Genomic DNA, 15105 nt, shown 5'->3' on the forward strand with positions numbered 1-15105 from the left:
GTCTAGACCTGTGAGGTTGAAAGGCAGGGGCAGGTTTATTGTGACACAGGGTCTCCCTGATACGCCTATTAAAGGAGGCAAGTTCCAGCTTTCCTCTGGGTCTGCCTAGCGGGAGATTCCCACGCTCGTAAATGGCCTTAATAACTCTCTTGCCTTTTATGTTGTCGGGAGGCCTGTCGTCTGCCTGATAAAAGGCAGGAGCACGTGTGGTCTCCAGCATGGGACCTGCTGTCCTTCCGTCCTCCCCGCGTCCCCATCCTGGTCCCCCACACTGGCCTGCTGAGCAGAGGCATGGCGAGCCGTTCCTGTCACATCAGCTCCGGCCATGGGGTCAGGAACTTTAGCTCTTGCTCGGCTGTCATACCCAAGCCTGAGGCTCACAGCTTTGCTGGTGGCCTGGCCTTCTGCAGGGGCAGTCCAGGTGGCCCTGGCTACAGGCGTCTCGAGGGCTTCAGCAGCCAGAGCCTGTGTGCACTGGGGTCCCCACGGATCGCAGTGAGTTGTGCATGGCCTCTCTGCAGCGGGGGTAGCTTTGGCTACCGGGCAGGGGGCCTTGGTGGCCCCAGCCCGCCCTGCATCACCACTGTGTCCATCATTGAGGGCCTCCTCACACCCCTCAACCTGGAGATCGACCCCAATGCCCAGTGTATGAAGCAGGAGGAGAAGGAGCAGATCAAGTGTCTCAACAACAGGTTCGCTGCCTTCATTGACGAGGTGGGTGTCTGGGTTGTTTCCTGGGGCTGTGGCTTAGGAAACGTAAGGGCCTTGGAACCCAGTGATGGACTGAGGTCCAACACTTGGAATCCTGCCCTGCTGTTGATTAGCCCCGAGCACACGGACCCTGAATCAGGGTCTTGATTTTCAAATGTTGCCTAGAGACTCCAATGCAGTCCTGGATGTGAAACACCCAATGGAACCAGAAACACTTTCTGGTGCTCAGTGTGTGTCTGTGGCCCCATCTTCTGGATCTCAGCCATCACCCAGTAAGGGGGTAGGCGGCCTGGGTATCTCTGCTTAGGCTGGTGTCCGACCCTCTCCTAGAGGAGATGGTGCCATTCTCAGTGTGGGCAGGGGAGCCAGGACGCAGGGGAGCCAGAAGCTCCCTTCTTCTTCCATCCTGGTTGAGAGACTTTGGAGGAGGCTGAGAATTTCCAGGACTTCAGGCCCAAATACCTTCCCTGACTCAACACTTACACAGATGAAAGATAGAGAGTTGAGGTGTTTGTGTGGTGGCTCAGCAGGTTCAGAACCCGACTAGTATCCATGCGGATAAAGAATTGCTCCCTGGTCTCCCTCCGTGGGTAAAGGATCTGGTGTTGCTGCAAGCTTCGGTGTCGGTCACAGATGCAGCTCGAATCTGGCGTTGCTGTGCTGTGGTGTAGGCTGGCAGCTGCAGCTCTGATTCGACCCCTAGCCCGGGAACATCTCTATGCTGCAAATGCAGCCCTAAAAAGCAAAAAGCAAAAAAAAAAAAAAAAAAAAAAAAAAAAAAAGACAGTGACTTGAGAGACTTAAGGAGGAGAGCCATGGAGGTGCCATTGAACTGTACTTCTCTGATGTTGCAAGATTGCCCGTCTATGGTCAGAGCGAGGCAGAGTCACAGGGGCTGCCTTTTTTCATCGCTGCCATAAAAGTTCACAAATTTAGCAGCCTAAATTCACACAAATTTATTACCTCATGAAGCCAAAATCAAGATGTCAGCAGGGCTGCATTTTCTTCTGGAAGCCCTGGGGAAGACTTTCAGGGGTCAGGCTTTGGGCAGAACTGAGGTCCGTGTGCCTGGGTGACCCGGGTCCCTGCTCCTTCCCTGGCTGGCTGCTGAAGGTTTGTCTCAGCTTCTAGGGGCCATCATGTTCCTAGACTCATGGCCTGGTCTCTATCTTCAAAGGTGATGGAGGTCCAGAGCTTCTCGTGGTTCGGATCTCTCCTCTGCCTCCTTCTCCTAAGCATTTCTTTCAGTCTTCTCCTTTTCTTGTCAGCTTTAAAAGGCCCATGTGATTTCCTTGGGGCCACCTTAATTTTTCAGGATACACTCTGATTTTCAGATCCACCTGCAAAAAAAAAAAAAAAGGCAATAAAATGTCCTTTTTGCCATGTAATGTGACATTTTCATAGGTTCCAGGGACTGGGCTATGGGCATCCTCGAGGGTCCATTTTTGGGCCTACCCCACGTGGTCTGGGATATTTTCGCAGGATCAGATGTTAAGTCATTCCGTACAGCATAAATTAATCACAAATAAATTGCATGCTCTTCCTGGGAGAAGGGATGGGGTGATGTTGGTAGTTCCTTGGGGAACAATTGTGACCTGCCCTTTCTGACTTTGCCAAATAATGTGGCCTCTGGGGGAAGGTCATGGGATCTGAAGATCAGGGGCCATCCCCAAGGGCAGAGAGAGCTCTGGGGGACCTGGCCCCTCCGGGGGCTGCCCCTGAGTCTCTTTCTCCCACCCTGGGTGGCAGGTGCGCTTTCTTGAGCAGCAGAATAAGCTGCTGGAGACCAAGTGGCAGTTCTACCAGAACCGAAAGTGCTGCAAGAGCAACCTGGAGCTGCTGTTCAATGGCTACATTGAGACGCTAAGGCGGGAGGCCGAGTGCGTGGAGGCTGACAGCGGGAGGCTGGCCTCCGAGCTCAACCACGTGCAGGAGGTGCTGGAGGGCTACAAGAAGAAGTGAGTGTGGCTGGGCTGGAAGTGGTTATAGATGTGGGGTGGGTCTTGACTGGGCTCACACAACTTTCCTGGAGGTGGAAATGGCTGAAAGTCAGGGTCATTCCAGGCTACCTAGTAGGTGGTACTGCTTTATCGGTCTGCTGTATCTTTGCTTTAGCTTCCAGCTCTTGCAGCCCTATCCTGGCAACTGGGCAAAGATTTTCAGGGAAGAAGAGCTCCCAACGTGGGAGAGGTGGGTCACACCATCCAGGGCACAACCTGACCCAGAGATGGAGAGAGAGGAACAAAGGAAGCAGGAGAATGGCGAACAGTTGGGCTGGGAGTCAGTGCTAGGATGGGTGGAAAGGAGAGGTGCTGGGAGAGAGACCTTGAACATGATCTGGCCCGTGCCATTCAAGGCATCTGATGACCCTGGATAATTTTGTTGATTCTGCAGATAAGTCATCTTGTTCTGCAAGGCTCCGCAATTCAAAGGCCCATGTAAATCTCTAGTCTGGCTGTTACCTAGTTTAGATTCAGTGGGTCCCTGTGAACTTGCTCTTCTTTACCTGGTAGGTACAGACAGAGTGCAGGGTAATTTTGGCATAATCTGTCCCGATAACTTTACTGGGAAGTAACTGAAATCCTGGTCTTGGGAGATCAGGCTTTACTGTCCAGATGGGTCCAGCAATGAGTTTTCTCTTCCCCTCGGGGAAGGCAAACTTGGACACAAATTCCGTTTGCCGGTGTCAAGGTCTGTCTCCCGCTCTAGGGGTGTGAGGGCCGGTGATGACAGGGCTCAGACTTTATAGCAGCCCCAGTTACCCCTGTCATTAAAAACTTGTGAAAACCGTGCTCTGGGAACTCTGATCTTCCTTGTCAGACTGGGCCAGGGCTGCTCCAAGGATAAGAGCAAGGGAACAGGCCAGACTGCTAGAGGAGGGCTGTGGAAATGCCCCCAGTGGTCTGGGCACTGTGGGCGGCTTCCATGAGTTCAAGGCCTTGGATGTTGGGGGAGGGGGGATGACCGTCATGGGGCGGGTTGGCCCTTGTGTACAATTTCAGGGTCGAAAGACTCCCCTGCCCCGGAGCATCTGTCTTTCGCTCATCCCACAAATATTTACTGAGTGCCTGATCACACACCAGGCAATTTAATCCGAGATGCAGAGAGATTCAATGCCTCATCTGAGGGTTTGCAGTGACATCAGCCTCCGTTTGAACCAGAAACCAGGCACCTGGACTCCGTACCCAGCATCCTTTTAGTGGGTTCTTTATGGCTGAGAAACAGAAGTCCAGAGAGGCCAAGCCTCTTCTCTGAAGACACACAGAAAGTCAAGGGCTGAACCAGGGAGCCATGAACACCTAGGGCTCCCCTGGCCAGCCCAAGGCCCTCATCCCCGGGGACCTCCACCTGTGCCCTCTCTCTGCAGGTATGAAGAAGAGGTGGCTCTCAAGGCCGCAGCTGAGAATGAGTTTGTGGTGCTGAAGAAGGTGAGTGACTCTTCCCACAAGGGGAGGAATTACATCTTGGATGCTGGATGCTCTGAGGCTGGGCATCTTGCCAAGGTCACAATAGTCTGGTTGTGGCAGCCAGGCCCTCCAGTCCCCTGGCAAAAGGAGGCTGGCCCGTGGGTCTGGCTGTTAAAGCCAGCTTGGCCCCGGTGCAGGAACCCAGACTAGGCTGATGGAGGCTTCCGAAGAAGGGACCTCATCATGCTGCTGTGTGGCTTTTTGCAAACTCCCTGATTAGCTGAAAAGGTCACTTTCAAATCATTTTCACTCTCCTGAGGACATTGCCTCCCAGATTGGGAGGTGTTGACTTGCTAGTGACTGGATGAGCTGTGGCCTCATTCAGTGCAAATACAGATGAAAACACCAGAGGGAAAATCTGCTGATGGTTTCCCTGTGGCTTCAGGATGTCCATGCTCTTTGTACATAACATGCTGACCAGATGCCTTATTTGTTAGCAACCACGGAGCAGAGAGAGGGCTGGTAGAAAATCTGCCAGAAGAGGTGTGACCTTGGCCTCAGGCAGGAGAGTCAGCTGCATGAGTGTTGGGTGGTGCCAGATCTGGGTGCCAAGGACCACCTGCTGGGGACGTGCACCCCTGGCTCTGCAGCCACCACGTGGTCGTGCTCTGTGGGCTTGGTGGCAGCAGCCTGACACCTCGGGCTGTCGTGCTAAGGCTCCTTGCTCCTGCAGGATCCCCAATTCTCGAGGAGCTAGAGAGAAGGGGTCAGGCTTCTCTCCACTTCCTATTCCATCGAGGGGTCCCACTGAAGTTTATGTGATGGGAGAGTGGGGGGCTGGGGGATGGCTTCAAGGTTCCCTACAGAGTGCAGAGGTCCAGGGGCACTGAACGTCCCTGTGCCCTGCTCTCCTGTGTGTCCCCTTCAGGACATCGACTGCGCCTACCTGCGCAAGGCTGACCTGGAGGCCAACGTGGAGGCGCTGAAGGAGGAGATGGGCTTCCTGCGGTCCCTCCATGATGAGGTGAGTGTCCCTGTCCATCTCCGGAGGAGCAGGTGGGGGAGGGGACGAGGGGGGGTTTCTTGGTTTTTCTGCCTGGTTCGAGGAAAAGTTTTACCTTCCTTATTCTTCTAGGGCCTTAACATTCTTTCCTTTTGGGACCAGAGGAGGTTCTTCTCTGGTTCAGGTCTCCTTTCAAAATGGAAATGGGTCATGCCCTTCGTTTTGGGGATCAGCATATACACGAGACCATATATGAAATATACATAACCAACAAGGACCCACTGATTGCACGGGGAACTACACTCAGTGTTTTGGAATAAGCCATAAGGGAAAAGAATCTGAAGAGAAGATAGATATGTATGTCTAACTGAATCACTTTGCTGCACACCTAAAACTAATACAACATTGTAAATGAACTATATTTCAATTAAAAAAACCCCAAAACAAACAAATGAAAAATATTCGAAAGACTGTGATTCATTGCCTGTCTACACAGCACAACGTGAAGATTTGCTATGGATATAATAATCGTATCTTATTAATTTGGGTAGTGTGAAAATGCAATTAGAAAACCCAGGACTCTGAACCTATCTGTAATCTGGTGCATTAGATTTATGCAGATAGTCACAGTTGATCTGGGTAGTTTAGGCCCCAAGTGGAGGGATCCAGTTTGTCTCTATCCCTAGAAATCTACCTCTGTGGATTCAGGCATTAGTGGAATTCCTCCTTATTCCTTGCCTTGAGGTCAAGGTCCAAAATCTAGCCTTTTATTTAAAAATTTATTTTTTATGTTTTATTTTTATCTTTTTTAGGGCCGCATCTGTGGCATATGGAAGCTCCCAGGCTAGGGGTTGAATCAGAGCTACAGCTGCCAGCCTACACCACAGCCACAGCCATGCCAGATCCAAGCCACGTCTGTGACCTACACCACAGCTCACAGCAATGCTGGATCCTTAACCCACTGAGTGAAGTCAGGAATGGAACCCGCCTCCTCATGGATACTAGTTGAGTTTGTTAACCACTGTGCCACGATGGGAACTCCAAAATCTAACCTTTTAGTAAAGCGGCACTTGAAAAAATGTCCTGGCTTGCCAGGAGTTTTCTAACTTCTTTTCTGAAGTTTCAGCGTTGGGGCTGTTTTTTGGATTATCCGCGGAGCTGGGAGTCAGAGGGGGCTTTGGAGCGGAAGGCCCTGGTTTGTGTCCCCTACAGGAAATCTACCTCCTTCAGTCCCAAATCTCTGACACGTCGGTGGTGGTCAAGATGGACAACAGCCGGGAGCTCAGCATGGACTCGGTCGTGGCCGACATCAAGGGTCAGTATGACAATGTCGCCAGCCGCAGCCAGGCTGAGGCCAAGTCCTGGTACCAAACCAAGGTGAGCTGGAGGGTCGGGCTGCCCTACAGGGCAGAGAGGATCCTCGGGAAGCTGGAGCTTCCCCTGGAGATGCACCCCTGCACTCAGGGGGGCTGCTGCGGAGGTCTGGGCAGAGCAGGGGCAGCAGGCGGGACTCTCCAGAGGAACAGGGAGCTGGCTCTGCGTAGCTGCATCCCAGCCCCTTCTTCGGCCACCTCGAGATCATCAGCTGTTTCCCCACGTCTGTCTCCCAACCCGCAGTGTGAGCAGTTCAAGGCCACGGTGACATAGCAGGATGAGACCCTCCGCAGGACCAAGGAGGACATCAAGGAGCTGACCCGTGTGATCCAGAGGCTGACGGCCGAGGTGGAGAACACCAAGCAGCAGGTCAGCGCACTGCTGCTGCTGCGGGTCTGCTTTCTGCTTTCCTCCCGCCTGGAGAGGCTGCTGCTAACTTAGGAGAGGCTGCTGCTAACTTAGGAGAGGCTTATATTTTAACCATCAGCATCTGAAGGACCAACAGCGCACAGGATGTTTAGGGAGAAGATTCATCTGTCTGCCTTTGAATTCTGCTCTCATTGTCCTCCGTGTCCTTTCACTGTTTCTCTCTCCTAAATACACCTTAGACCATATGGTTTAGGGTTGTGCTTGTCTCCTGCTTTCTCTGTCCTCGCCTCTCTCTTTCTAAAAATGGAGGTATATTGATTTTCAATATTATATTAGTTTCAGGTGTATGATGCAGCGATTCAAAATTTTTATCTATTATGCTCCATGTAAAGTTATAAAATATTGGGGATGCTCACTGTGAATTTGATGTGCATTTCCGTGAGAATTCGTGAGGTTGAACCTTTTTTCACATACCTGTTAGCACTTATATGTCTTCTCTGCAGAAATGTCTATTCAAGTCCTAAGCCCATTTTAAAAACTGGGTTATTATTACCATTGTTATTATTATTTTGTTTTTGAGCTGCAGGAGTACCTTACGCGGAAGGAACTTACAGAGGGAGGAGCTCTATTTAGTGTGTGGGGTGTTGTCATAGGCATTTCTCCCTACACGCTGACCTCAGTGGGCCAAAGAATGAGACCCTGGGCAGAGGCCTCTGAAACCCTGGGCTTGGCACTCATCAGCTGGGTAGCTCAGCGCAAGTCACAGCCTCTCTGAGACTCAATTTTTTCATCTGCATAATGGGAATAATGATGCCTGTTCTGACAAAATCAAGAGTAATGTCAAGGTCAAATAAGATAATATTTTCCAAGGCACAGAAAGTGCCTTGGAAACACAACAGTATAAAAATAGAAGATAATATCACAAATTACCTCATATTAGCAGTAGCCCTATTCTAGCGCTGATATTTCCTCTCCCTAAAGGCTCACTATGGACTTGAGTTTTACAACAGTGGTAACGAACCCAACTAGTATCCATGAGGACTCGGTTTGATCCCTGACCCCACCCAGTGGGTTAAGGATCTGGCATTGCTCTGGCTGCGGTGTAGGCCAAGCAGCTGCAGCTCTAATTTGACCCCTAGCCTGGGAACTTTCATATGCTCTGAGTGCGGCCCTAAAAAAGAAAAAAAAGAAGAAAAAAAAAAAAAAGAAGGAAGCTCTAAATGGCTGTGATTTCCCTGCCAGGTTCATTTAACAATGGACCGTTTTGAATGGAGATGAACTAGGATGACCCAGGTCAGGGAGACCCATGAGAGTTCCCACGCCCACATCTTTCTTAAGCTCCTTCCCGCCCCTCCTTCCCCACAGCGCTGCAAGCTGGAGGCCAACGTGGCCGAGGCAGAGCAGCAGGGCAAGGCCGCCCTCAATGATGCCCACTGCAAGCTGGCGGACCTGGAGGCCGCCCTGCAGAAGGCCAGGCAGGACATGGCCTGCCTGGTCAAGGAGTACCAGGAGGTGCTGAACTCCAAGCTGGGCCTGCATGTGGAGATCGCTACTTACCGCAAACTCCTGGAGGGCGAGGAGACACGGTGAGAACGGGGCTCAGGGCCTCTTCTCATCCCCACTTCCGGGGAGACAAGGGCCTTGTTGACGAATCTCCAGGCAGAGAGCTTTCAAACAGGGAGGTCGCTGGAGACCTAGAGAGACCAGCCGTTTCCCCATTCCCAGATAGGAAGAAGCTGAGGCTCCGGATAAGGGAAGGGCTCATCCAAGAACGGCCCTAGCCTCCTGGCTGGCGTTCCAGGGAGCTTTCCCCTCCTGCACGGGGACCTCCCGCAGCTCCTAATGCTCATTCCCAGGCAACTACTTGACCTGCTGGTTGAAAGGATGTTTTGGTGGTCACATCTCAGGGGGTTGCGAGAGCTGGAATCATTCAGAAGATTTGTGAAAGGCCATTGGATTGGGGATGCGCTGACAAGGCTTCCTACCCACCCAGAGAGTCGGGTGTCCGGGACCAGCGAGTAGAGCCTCCTTGCCCAGCTGGGAAGACCTGAATCCATCCTCTGGTGATGGGGTTCAGTGTCCCAGGGACGCTGTCATGGGCTTCTCAGGGGAGGAGGTAGAGTTGCTGAGGGGGGCAGAGGGGTCAGGAAAGGGACAGGACACTTCAGGCTGTACTGACAGTTTGAGCCAAGAAGCGATGCCAAGTGAAGTCAGCAAGGGAGGATTTGCAGTGTGGGTTTACCTCTCGGATGGGGCCTTGGCCTCTCGCCTTGAGGTACCACCTCATTGCAGTCTTCCAGCTGGGTCCCATTGTGGGGAGCAGGCTAGCCTGGGGAGTAGAGTATAGAGGTTAAGATCATGGGCTATGATGGAGTTCTTGTCGTGGCTCAGCTGGTTAAGAACCTGACTGGTATCCATGAAGATGAGGGTTCGATCCCTGGCCTCGCTCGGTGGGTTAAGGATCTGGCATTGCCGTGAGCCATGGTGTAGGTTGCAGACATGGCTCGAATCCCATGTTGTTGTGGCTGTGGTGTAGGCTCACAATTCAACCCCTAGCCTGGGAACCTCCATATGCCACGGGTGCGGCCCTAAAAAAAAGAAAGAAAAAAAAAAAGATCGTGGGCTGTGAGCCAGATCACCTGGGTTCAAATCCCAGCTCTAGCTCAGAGCCTCTATGGTTCAGTGTCCTAATCTATGAGACAGACAATCAAAGAACCCACCACTTCAGGCTGTTGCAAGGATTCACTGAGTTACTGGGACGTAGTAAGTGCAAGTAGGAACCGGTGATTATCAGAATGAGACTCTCTCTAGCCAGGGTGGCCATCCACGGAAAGTTTCCTTACTAACTTGGTTAGGGTTAAGAATCTGACAAGAGTGGCACCCAAGGCAGCTGGCTGTGCTGCTGGATTTGCACCACAAATCATGGTACACTTTTCTGTCCATTTCCTGAGGCCTCTGGATAAGCCACCAGCACTGTCTTCTCCTTTGCACCCATAAGCTCTTAACCCACTTGCCAGCATGCAGGGAGGCACTTGGCATCCTTTCATTACTGTAATAGTCACCAGCATGTTAATAACTCAATCATACAATGAATGATGCATTGTTCCCTATGCGTGAGGTTGGAAAAGGTGGTTTAGTATATTGTCTTTTGCGTGGCATTTTTTTTTTTCTTTTTAGGGCTGTATCCATAGCATATGGAAGTTCAGAGCTACAGCTGCCAGCCTACACCACAGCCACAGCACCTCGGAATTTGAGCTACATCTTCGACCTGCACCACAGCCCATGGTAACACCAGATCCTTAACCTACCGAGTGAGGCCAGGGATTGAACCAGCATCCTCAATGGGCCCTCCCTGTTGTCCTTTTCATGACCTTTACCTCGTGCATATGGCATGTGTAAATGGATTATGTAAGTCATGCTTGTTGCAGAAAATACAGAAAAATAAGAAAATAAAAGCAGGTGTAATCACTCAGCTTGGAGATAGCTGCTGCCAGCATTGTGACTCAACAGGTACCATAATTGGCTAGAATATTCCAGAAGGGCACCATTCTGAGGCTGTGGCAAAACCAGCTTCATGTGGCAGGAAGGTGAGCCAGAAGCATATTTCCCCTGAGAAGCTGTGGAGGGGAGAGGAGCTCTGAGTCAGGCCAAATGAGTGAGAGTAGAGTTTTGCTGGACTGGAAAAGTTTTGAAACTGGACTGGGAGTTAGCAAAATGGGGGGAGAGACATAGAACAGAAAATACCGGTGGGTGCGAGGGAGCTGGGAGAGTTTATGGAGAGTGTAAGATCTTGGAATAAATGTCTCATCATTGTGAGGTGTTTCCATAGTGTTCACAGCAAACACTTACCTTGGAATTACTGTTCGCCAGGCTTTTTATGCACAGAATTTGCAAAAGTCCTATGAGGTGGTGTTACCATCTCCGTTTTATTTTTATTTTTATTTTTTTGCCACATCTACGGCATATGGCCCATGGAAGTTCCCGGGCCAGGGACTGAATCTGAGCCGCAGCTGTGACCTATGCCACCGCTGCAGCCTAGCCCACAGCTGTGACCATGCCAGATCCTTAACCCACTGTGCCACAGTGGGAACTCCACCATTCCCATTTTATTTATTTATTTATTTTGATAGGCAAGACATAGATTTATTAAAATAAGATGCTTGTGAGAGAATGCAAGGAGGCTTTGCCCATTCGCATTTTACAACTGAAGAAAATGAGGCACAGAAAAGTTAGATGACTTGCCCAAGGTCACCCAGTAGGTAGCTCAGACAGGTTTGAGCCAAGGTGGTCTGTTTCTAGGCTCTGAACCATGAGGCCTCCAGCCTCCCTTTGAATTCGTCAAGTCGGGCACATGTGTGAGATAGCATTTATTTGTTATTTGGTCTTTTTAGAGCTGAACCCATGGCATATGGAGGTTCCCAGGCTAGGGGTCTAATCAGAGCTGTAGCTGCCAGCCTATGCTAGAGCCACAGCAATGCCAGATCCAAGCCACATCTGTGACCTATACCACAGCTCCTAGCAATGCTGGATCCTTAACCCACTGAGCAAGGCCATGGATTGATTCCACGTCCTCATGGATACTGGTTGGGTACCTTACTGCTGAGCCACAATGGGACTCCTGAGATAGAATTTAAACCACGGGATTAAACATGGACCCATTCGGTTGCTGAGCAAGCTTCTTCCTACCCAGCAGTGTCCAGTTAGGCAGCAGGAGCTCCCATCACCTATTCTTTGTCTTTGCTGGAATTTCTAGGACCCCACATCATCCCACCCAACCCACCCCTATCTTTTAGTACCCTAAGTGTCTGTGGCTGAGAAGCAAACAGGGCACACTGTGGCCTTATGGATCCTGCAGGCTAACATTGCCCTGTCCTTTGGGGATCCCAGGAGGCAGTACTAACACCGATGCCATCTGCAGATAGGCAGGCAGCTGGCCCCTGCCCCTCATCTCTCCTCCCCTCCTTCAGGATGGAGGAGAACTGCCATGTCCAGCCCTGCAGGGAAACAGGGAATCCTGGAAGAGGGACGGTGCAGTATAACAGAACACGCAAGATGCTCACGTTGAGAAAGTGGGGGACCAGAAGGCACTCTGCTCCGCAGAACAAAGGCGCCTAGGCTTTAGCCCACATGATTTTCCTTAAGGAAGGTGATGAGATTATTATTAGTGGGATTAAGGAGGGCGACAAGATTGGTGAGCAGGGACAGGCATAGGCAATAAGATTATCTTCTTAGTGGTATCATAGGAGGTATCCTTAGGACGTAGTGCAGCTGTTTCTAGAATAGCATGGTTATTACATAAGTCCTTTATCCTGTCTTGAAGGAGACTCTGTCCTTTAGAACTCTGTCCATAGGTATGTGTCTTCTGCCGAGTCCAGCTGTTCCGTGGTCTCCAACAAAGAACAAGCCTGCCCCGGGAGCAGAGGAACTAGGTTCTAACCACTCACTCTCTTCTCCCCTGCAGGTTGTGTGAAGGCGTGGGCTCGATCAACATCTGTAAGTTTGTGTATGGGGGGCGGACATGATTCTTTGGGTGTCAAGGGTCTTCATGTCAGGTTGCATCTAGCTGGGGACTGAACCTCTGTCCACTGGGCACTGAGTCAGGGAGATAGGAATGGAGAGAAATGGATGGTCCGAAACATCCGGCCCCTCCATGGATCCTTCTGGAACACCTGTGAAGCCTAAAGGGGCAGATTCTGACCCCCTAACTGGTTCTTCTAAAAGCAACCCAACTCTTTCAGCTACCCAGAGTACTCCTCAAGTGGTCCAATATTTTATGAGAAAAAACCATGAGATGTATATGGTGATCAGATGGGGCCACTGAAGGCATCTCTTAAAACTCTCTCTTTAATAATTCAGTGTGTATACAGACCTGAGCCTAGAGGTCTATCTATTCCCTCACCTTTCCAGCAACCATATTTCTAGAAGATTCCTCTACTGCGATCAATCAGTTTTTGCCTAACGATTTCAACATTTCACCATTAGTCACGTAGAATTAGGTGTCCGCCTCGCTAACCACACTCCTTCAGGAAGAAGATGGTGGTGGTTTTAGGTTTCCCTGTAGTTTTTTTTTGTTGTTGTTTTTTGTTTTTTTGCCTTTTTTTTTCTAGGGCTGCTCCGCACCATATGGAGTTTCCCAGGCTAGGGGTCCAATTGGAGCTGTAGCCACCAGCCTATGCCACAGCCACAGCAATGTGGGATCCGAGCCGTGTCTGCAACCTACACCACAGCTCACGGCAATGCCAGATCCTTAACCCACTGAGCAAGGCCAGGGGTCGAACCCGCAACCTCATGGCTCCTACTCGGATGCGTTAACCACTGAGCCATGATGGGAACTCCTAGATTTCCCTGTAGTTTAGAAAGATTTCATGTCACTGGCCCCCTCCGTGGATGAAGAGAGTTAAGTCACTGGTTCTAAAAAGAATTCTGGGTCGCATGATCTGGAATGAAAGAGTATTCTGACCTGGCATCTCCTTACAGGTGTAAGCCACTCCCAGGGTGGCGTGGTCTACGGGGGTCCCGGTTCCACGGTCCCTCGTGGCCTGGGCAGCATGTCCATCAGCAGTGGTGCCCTCTGTTCCTCCTCTGTAGTGGGGGCCTGTTCCAGTGCAACATCTGTGCAGTTTGCATAGTGGTGGGTGGGACTCTGGATGGATGGGGTCTCCCGGGGGGTGAGGGTGGAAAGTGGGGAATGGGGAAAACTTGGGTTGCTTAGGCCCAAATGTCAGCTTAGTGATGGTCCCTTACTGGGAACTAACTCTCCAGTGTCCTCATTGGGGTTCTGATTTACTCTTTGAGACCAAACCCTGGGTTTGGCATTCCTGCCAGCTCCACTGGGCTGCCCCTCCCTGTGGTCCAGGAAGGGATGTGAAGGCTTTTTGAAGCAAATTGCATAGTCATTTTCTTCCCCAACTAACTTCAGGTCAGCAGACATTTACTGAGTGCTGATTGCACACCAGGCCCTCAGGTCAGGGACCCGGGTAGGGGATGGCAGTGTGTGGGTTCACCCCTGTGCTTTGCCCTTGGACGAGGGGCCGTGCATGTTCCCTTAACACTGAGCGGACAGCAGGGAAAGTGGAGCTGGGGCTCTGGGGAGCCTCTCCTTTGATCTGAGAGATTGTATGTTTCCAGAGCATCTCCAGATGCTCTATGTCAGGAGATGACATATCCCCAGATGCTCTCTGCTCATTTCCAGATGCCTGTGTCAGGATGGAAAGACTGAGGCTAATCTACACACGTTTCTTTTATGGGTGGTTTGGAATTGTATTGTGTTTCAGTGATTCCTGCGTGGCTTCTTTTCTCTTTTGGGGTGCGTGATTAAAAGTCCATGGCAAAAGTTTTCTCCTAGTAACCAAGTCCATGCCTGTGCCCTTCGTTTTTCTCCCCAAATGTTGCTGTGCTTCTCCAAGTGTGGTCCGTGGACTACCACCAATGTTGAGATTCCCCAGGGGGGTGGTGGAGGGACTTGTTAAATAGGCAGATGCAGAGCTTTATCCAGAACTACTAAATCAAGAATTCCTGGAGTTCCTGTTGTGGCTCAGCAGGTTAAGAACCCAACATAGTGTCCGTGAGGATGTGGTTCGATCCCTGGCTTCACTCAGTGTGTTAAGGATCCAGCGTTGCTGCAAAATTGCATCCATAGATTGCAGACCAGGCTCAGATCTGGTGTTGGTGTGGCTGTGGCGTAGGACCTAGGTGGACCCCTGGCCCAGGAACTTCCATAAGCCAAGGTGTGGCTGTAACAAGAAAAAAAAAAAAGGAATTCTGGGGATGAGCCCAGGAATCTGAGTTTAAACAAACTCCCAGGTGATTCCTTTAAGAACTAAAAATTGAGTCACTGGTTTGTGTGGGCGGGTCAGCTAATTCTGGCAGATTCTCACAGGATCAGATTCATCTTTTTTGCATTTCTCCTTGGACATTGTTAACAGGTCAGAGCCAGTCTGGGTCACTCCCACTGGGTGGAATGGGGATGAAGACAGGAAAGAGGAGAGGGGAATCTGTGTTCACAAGCCTCTGTTAAGTGTCTGGCACATCATAAAAGTATTTCATTCATGGCTCATGGCAATAGTACTATCTTCATTTTACAGATAAGGAAATTAAGGCCCAGAGAAGTTAAGTAACTTTACCAAGGTCACACAGCTATTCCAAGATTTAAACTGGAGTCTAGGGAATGTCACTCTTCATATACTTGCCATTGCCTTGTCTCAGTTGTTCCTTGGGAGTAAAATCCTGGCTCCTCAGAAT

At 50.7% G+C, this 15105-nt stretch overlaps 1 protein-coding gene across 1 annotated transcript; it reads left to right on the forward strand.

The window, feature by feature from the left end:
- On the forward strand, positions 292–13514 carry LOC100525573 (keratin, type II cuticular Hb5-like). The gene is given in 9 exon segments (XM_013984607.2): positions 292–714; positions 2461–2669; positions 4079–4139; positions 5047–5142; positions 6334–6498; positions 6739–6864; positions 8230–8450; positions 12326–12357; positions 13342–13514. Coding segments are annotated over 9 exon segments (1485 nt in total). The 3' UTR covers positions 13494–13514.

This window comes from Sus scrofa, chromosome 5 (assembly GCF_000003025.6).
Source record: "Sus scrofa isolate TJ Tabasco breed Duroc chromosome 5, Sscrofa11.1, whole genome shotgun sequence".
NCBI classification, from domain to species: domain Eukaryota; kingdom Metazoa; phylum Chordata; class Mammalia; order Artiodactyla; family Suidae; genus Sus; species Sus scrofa.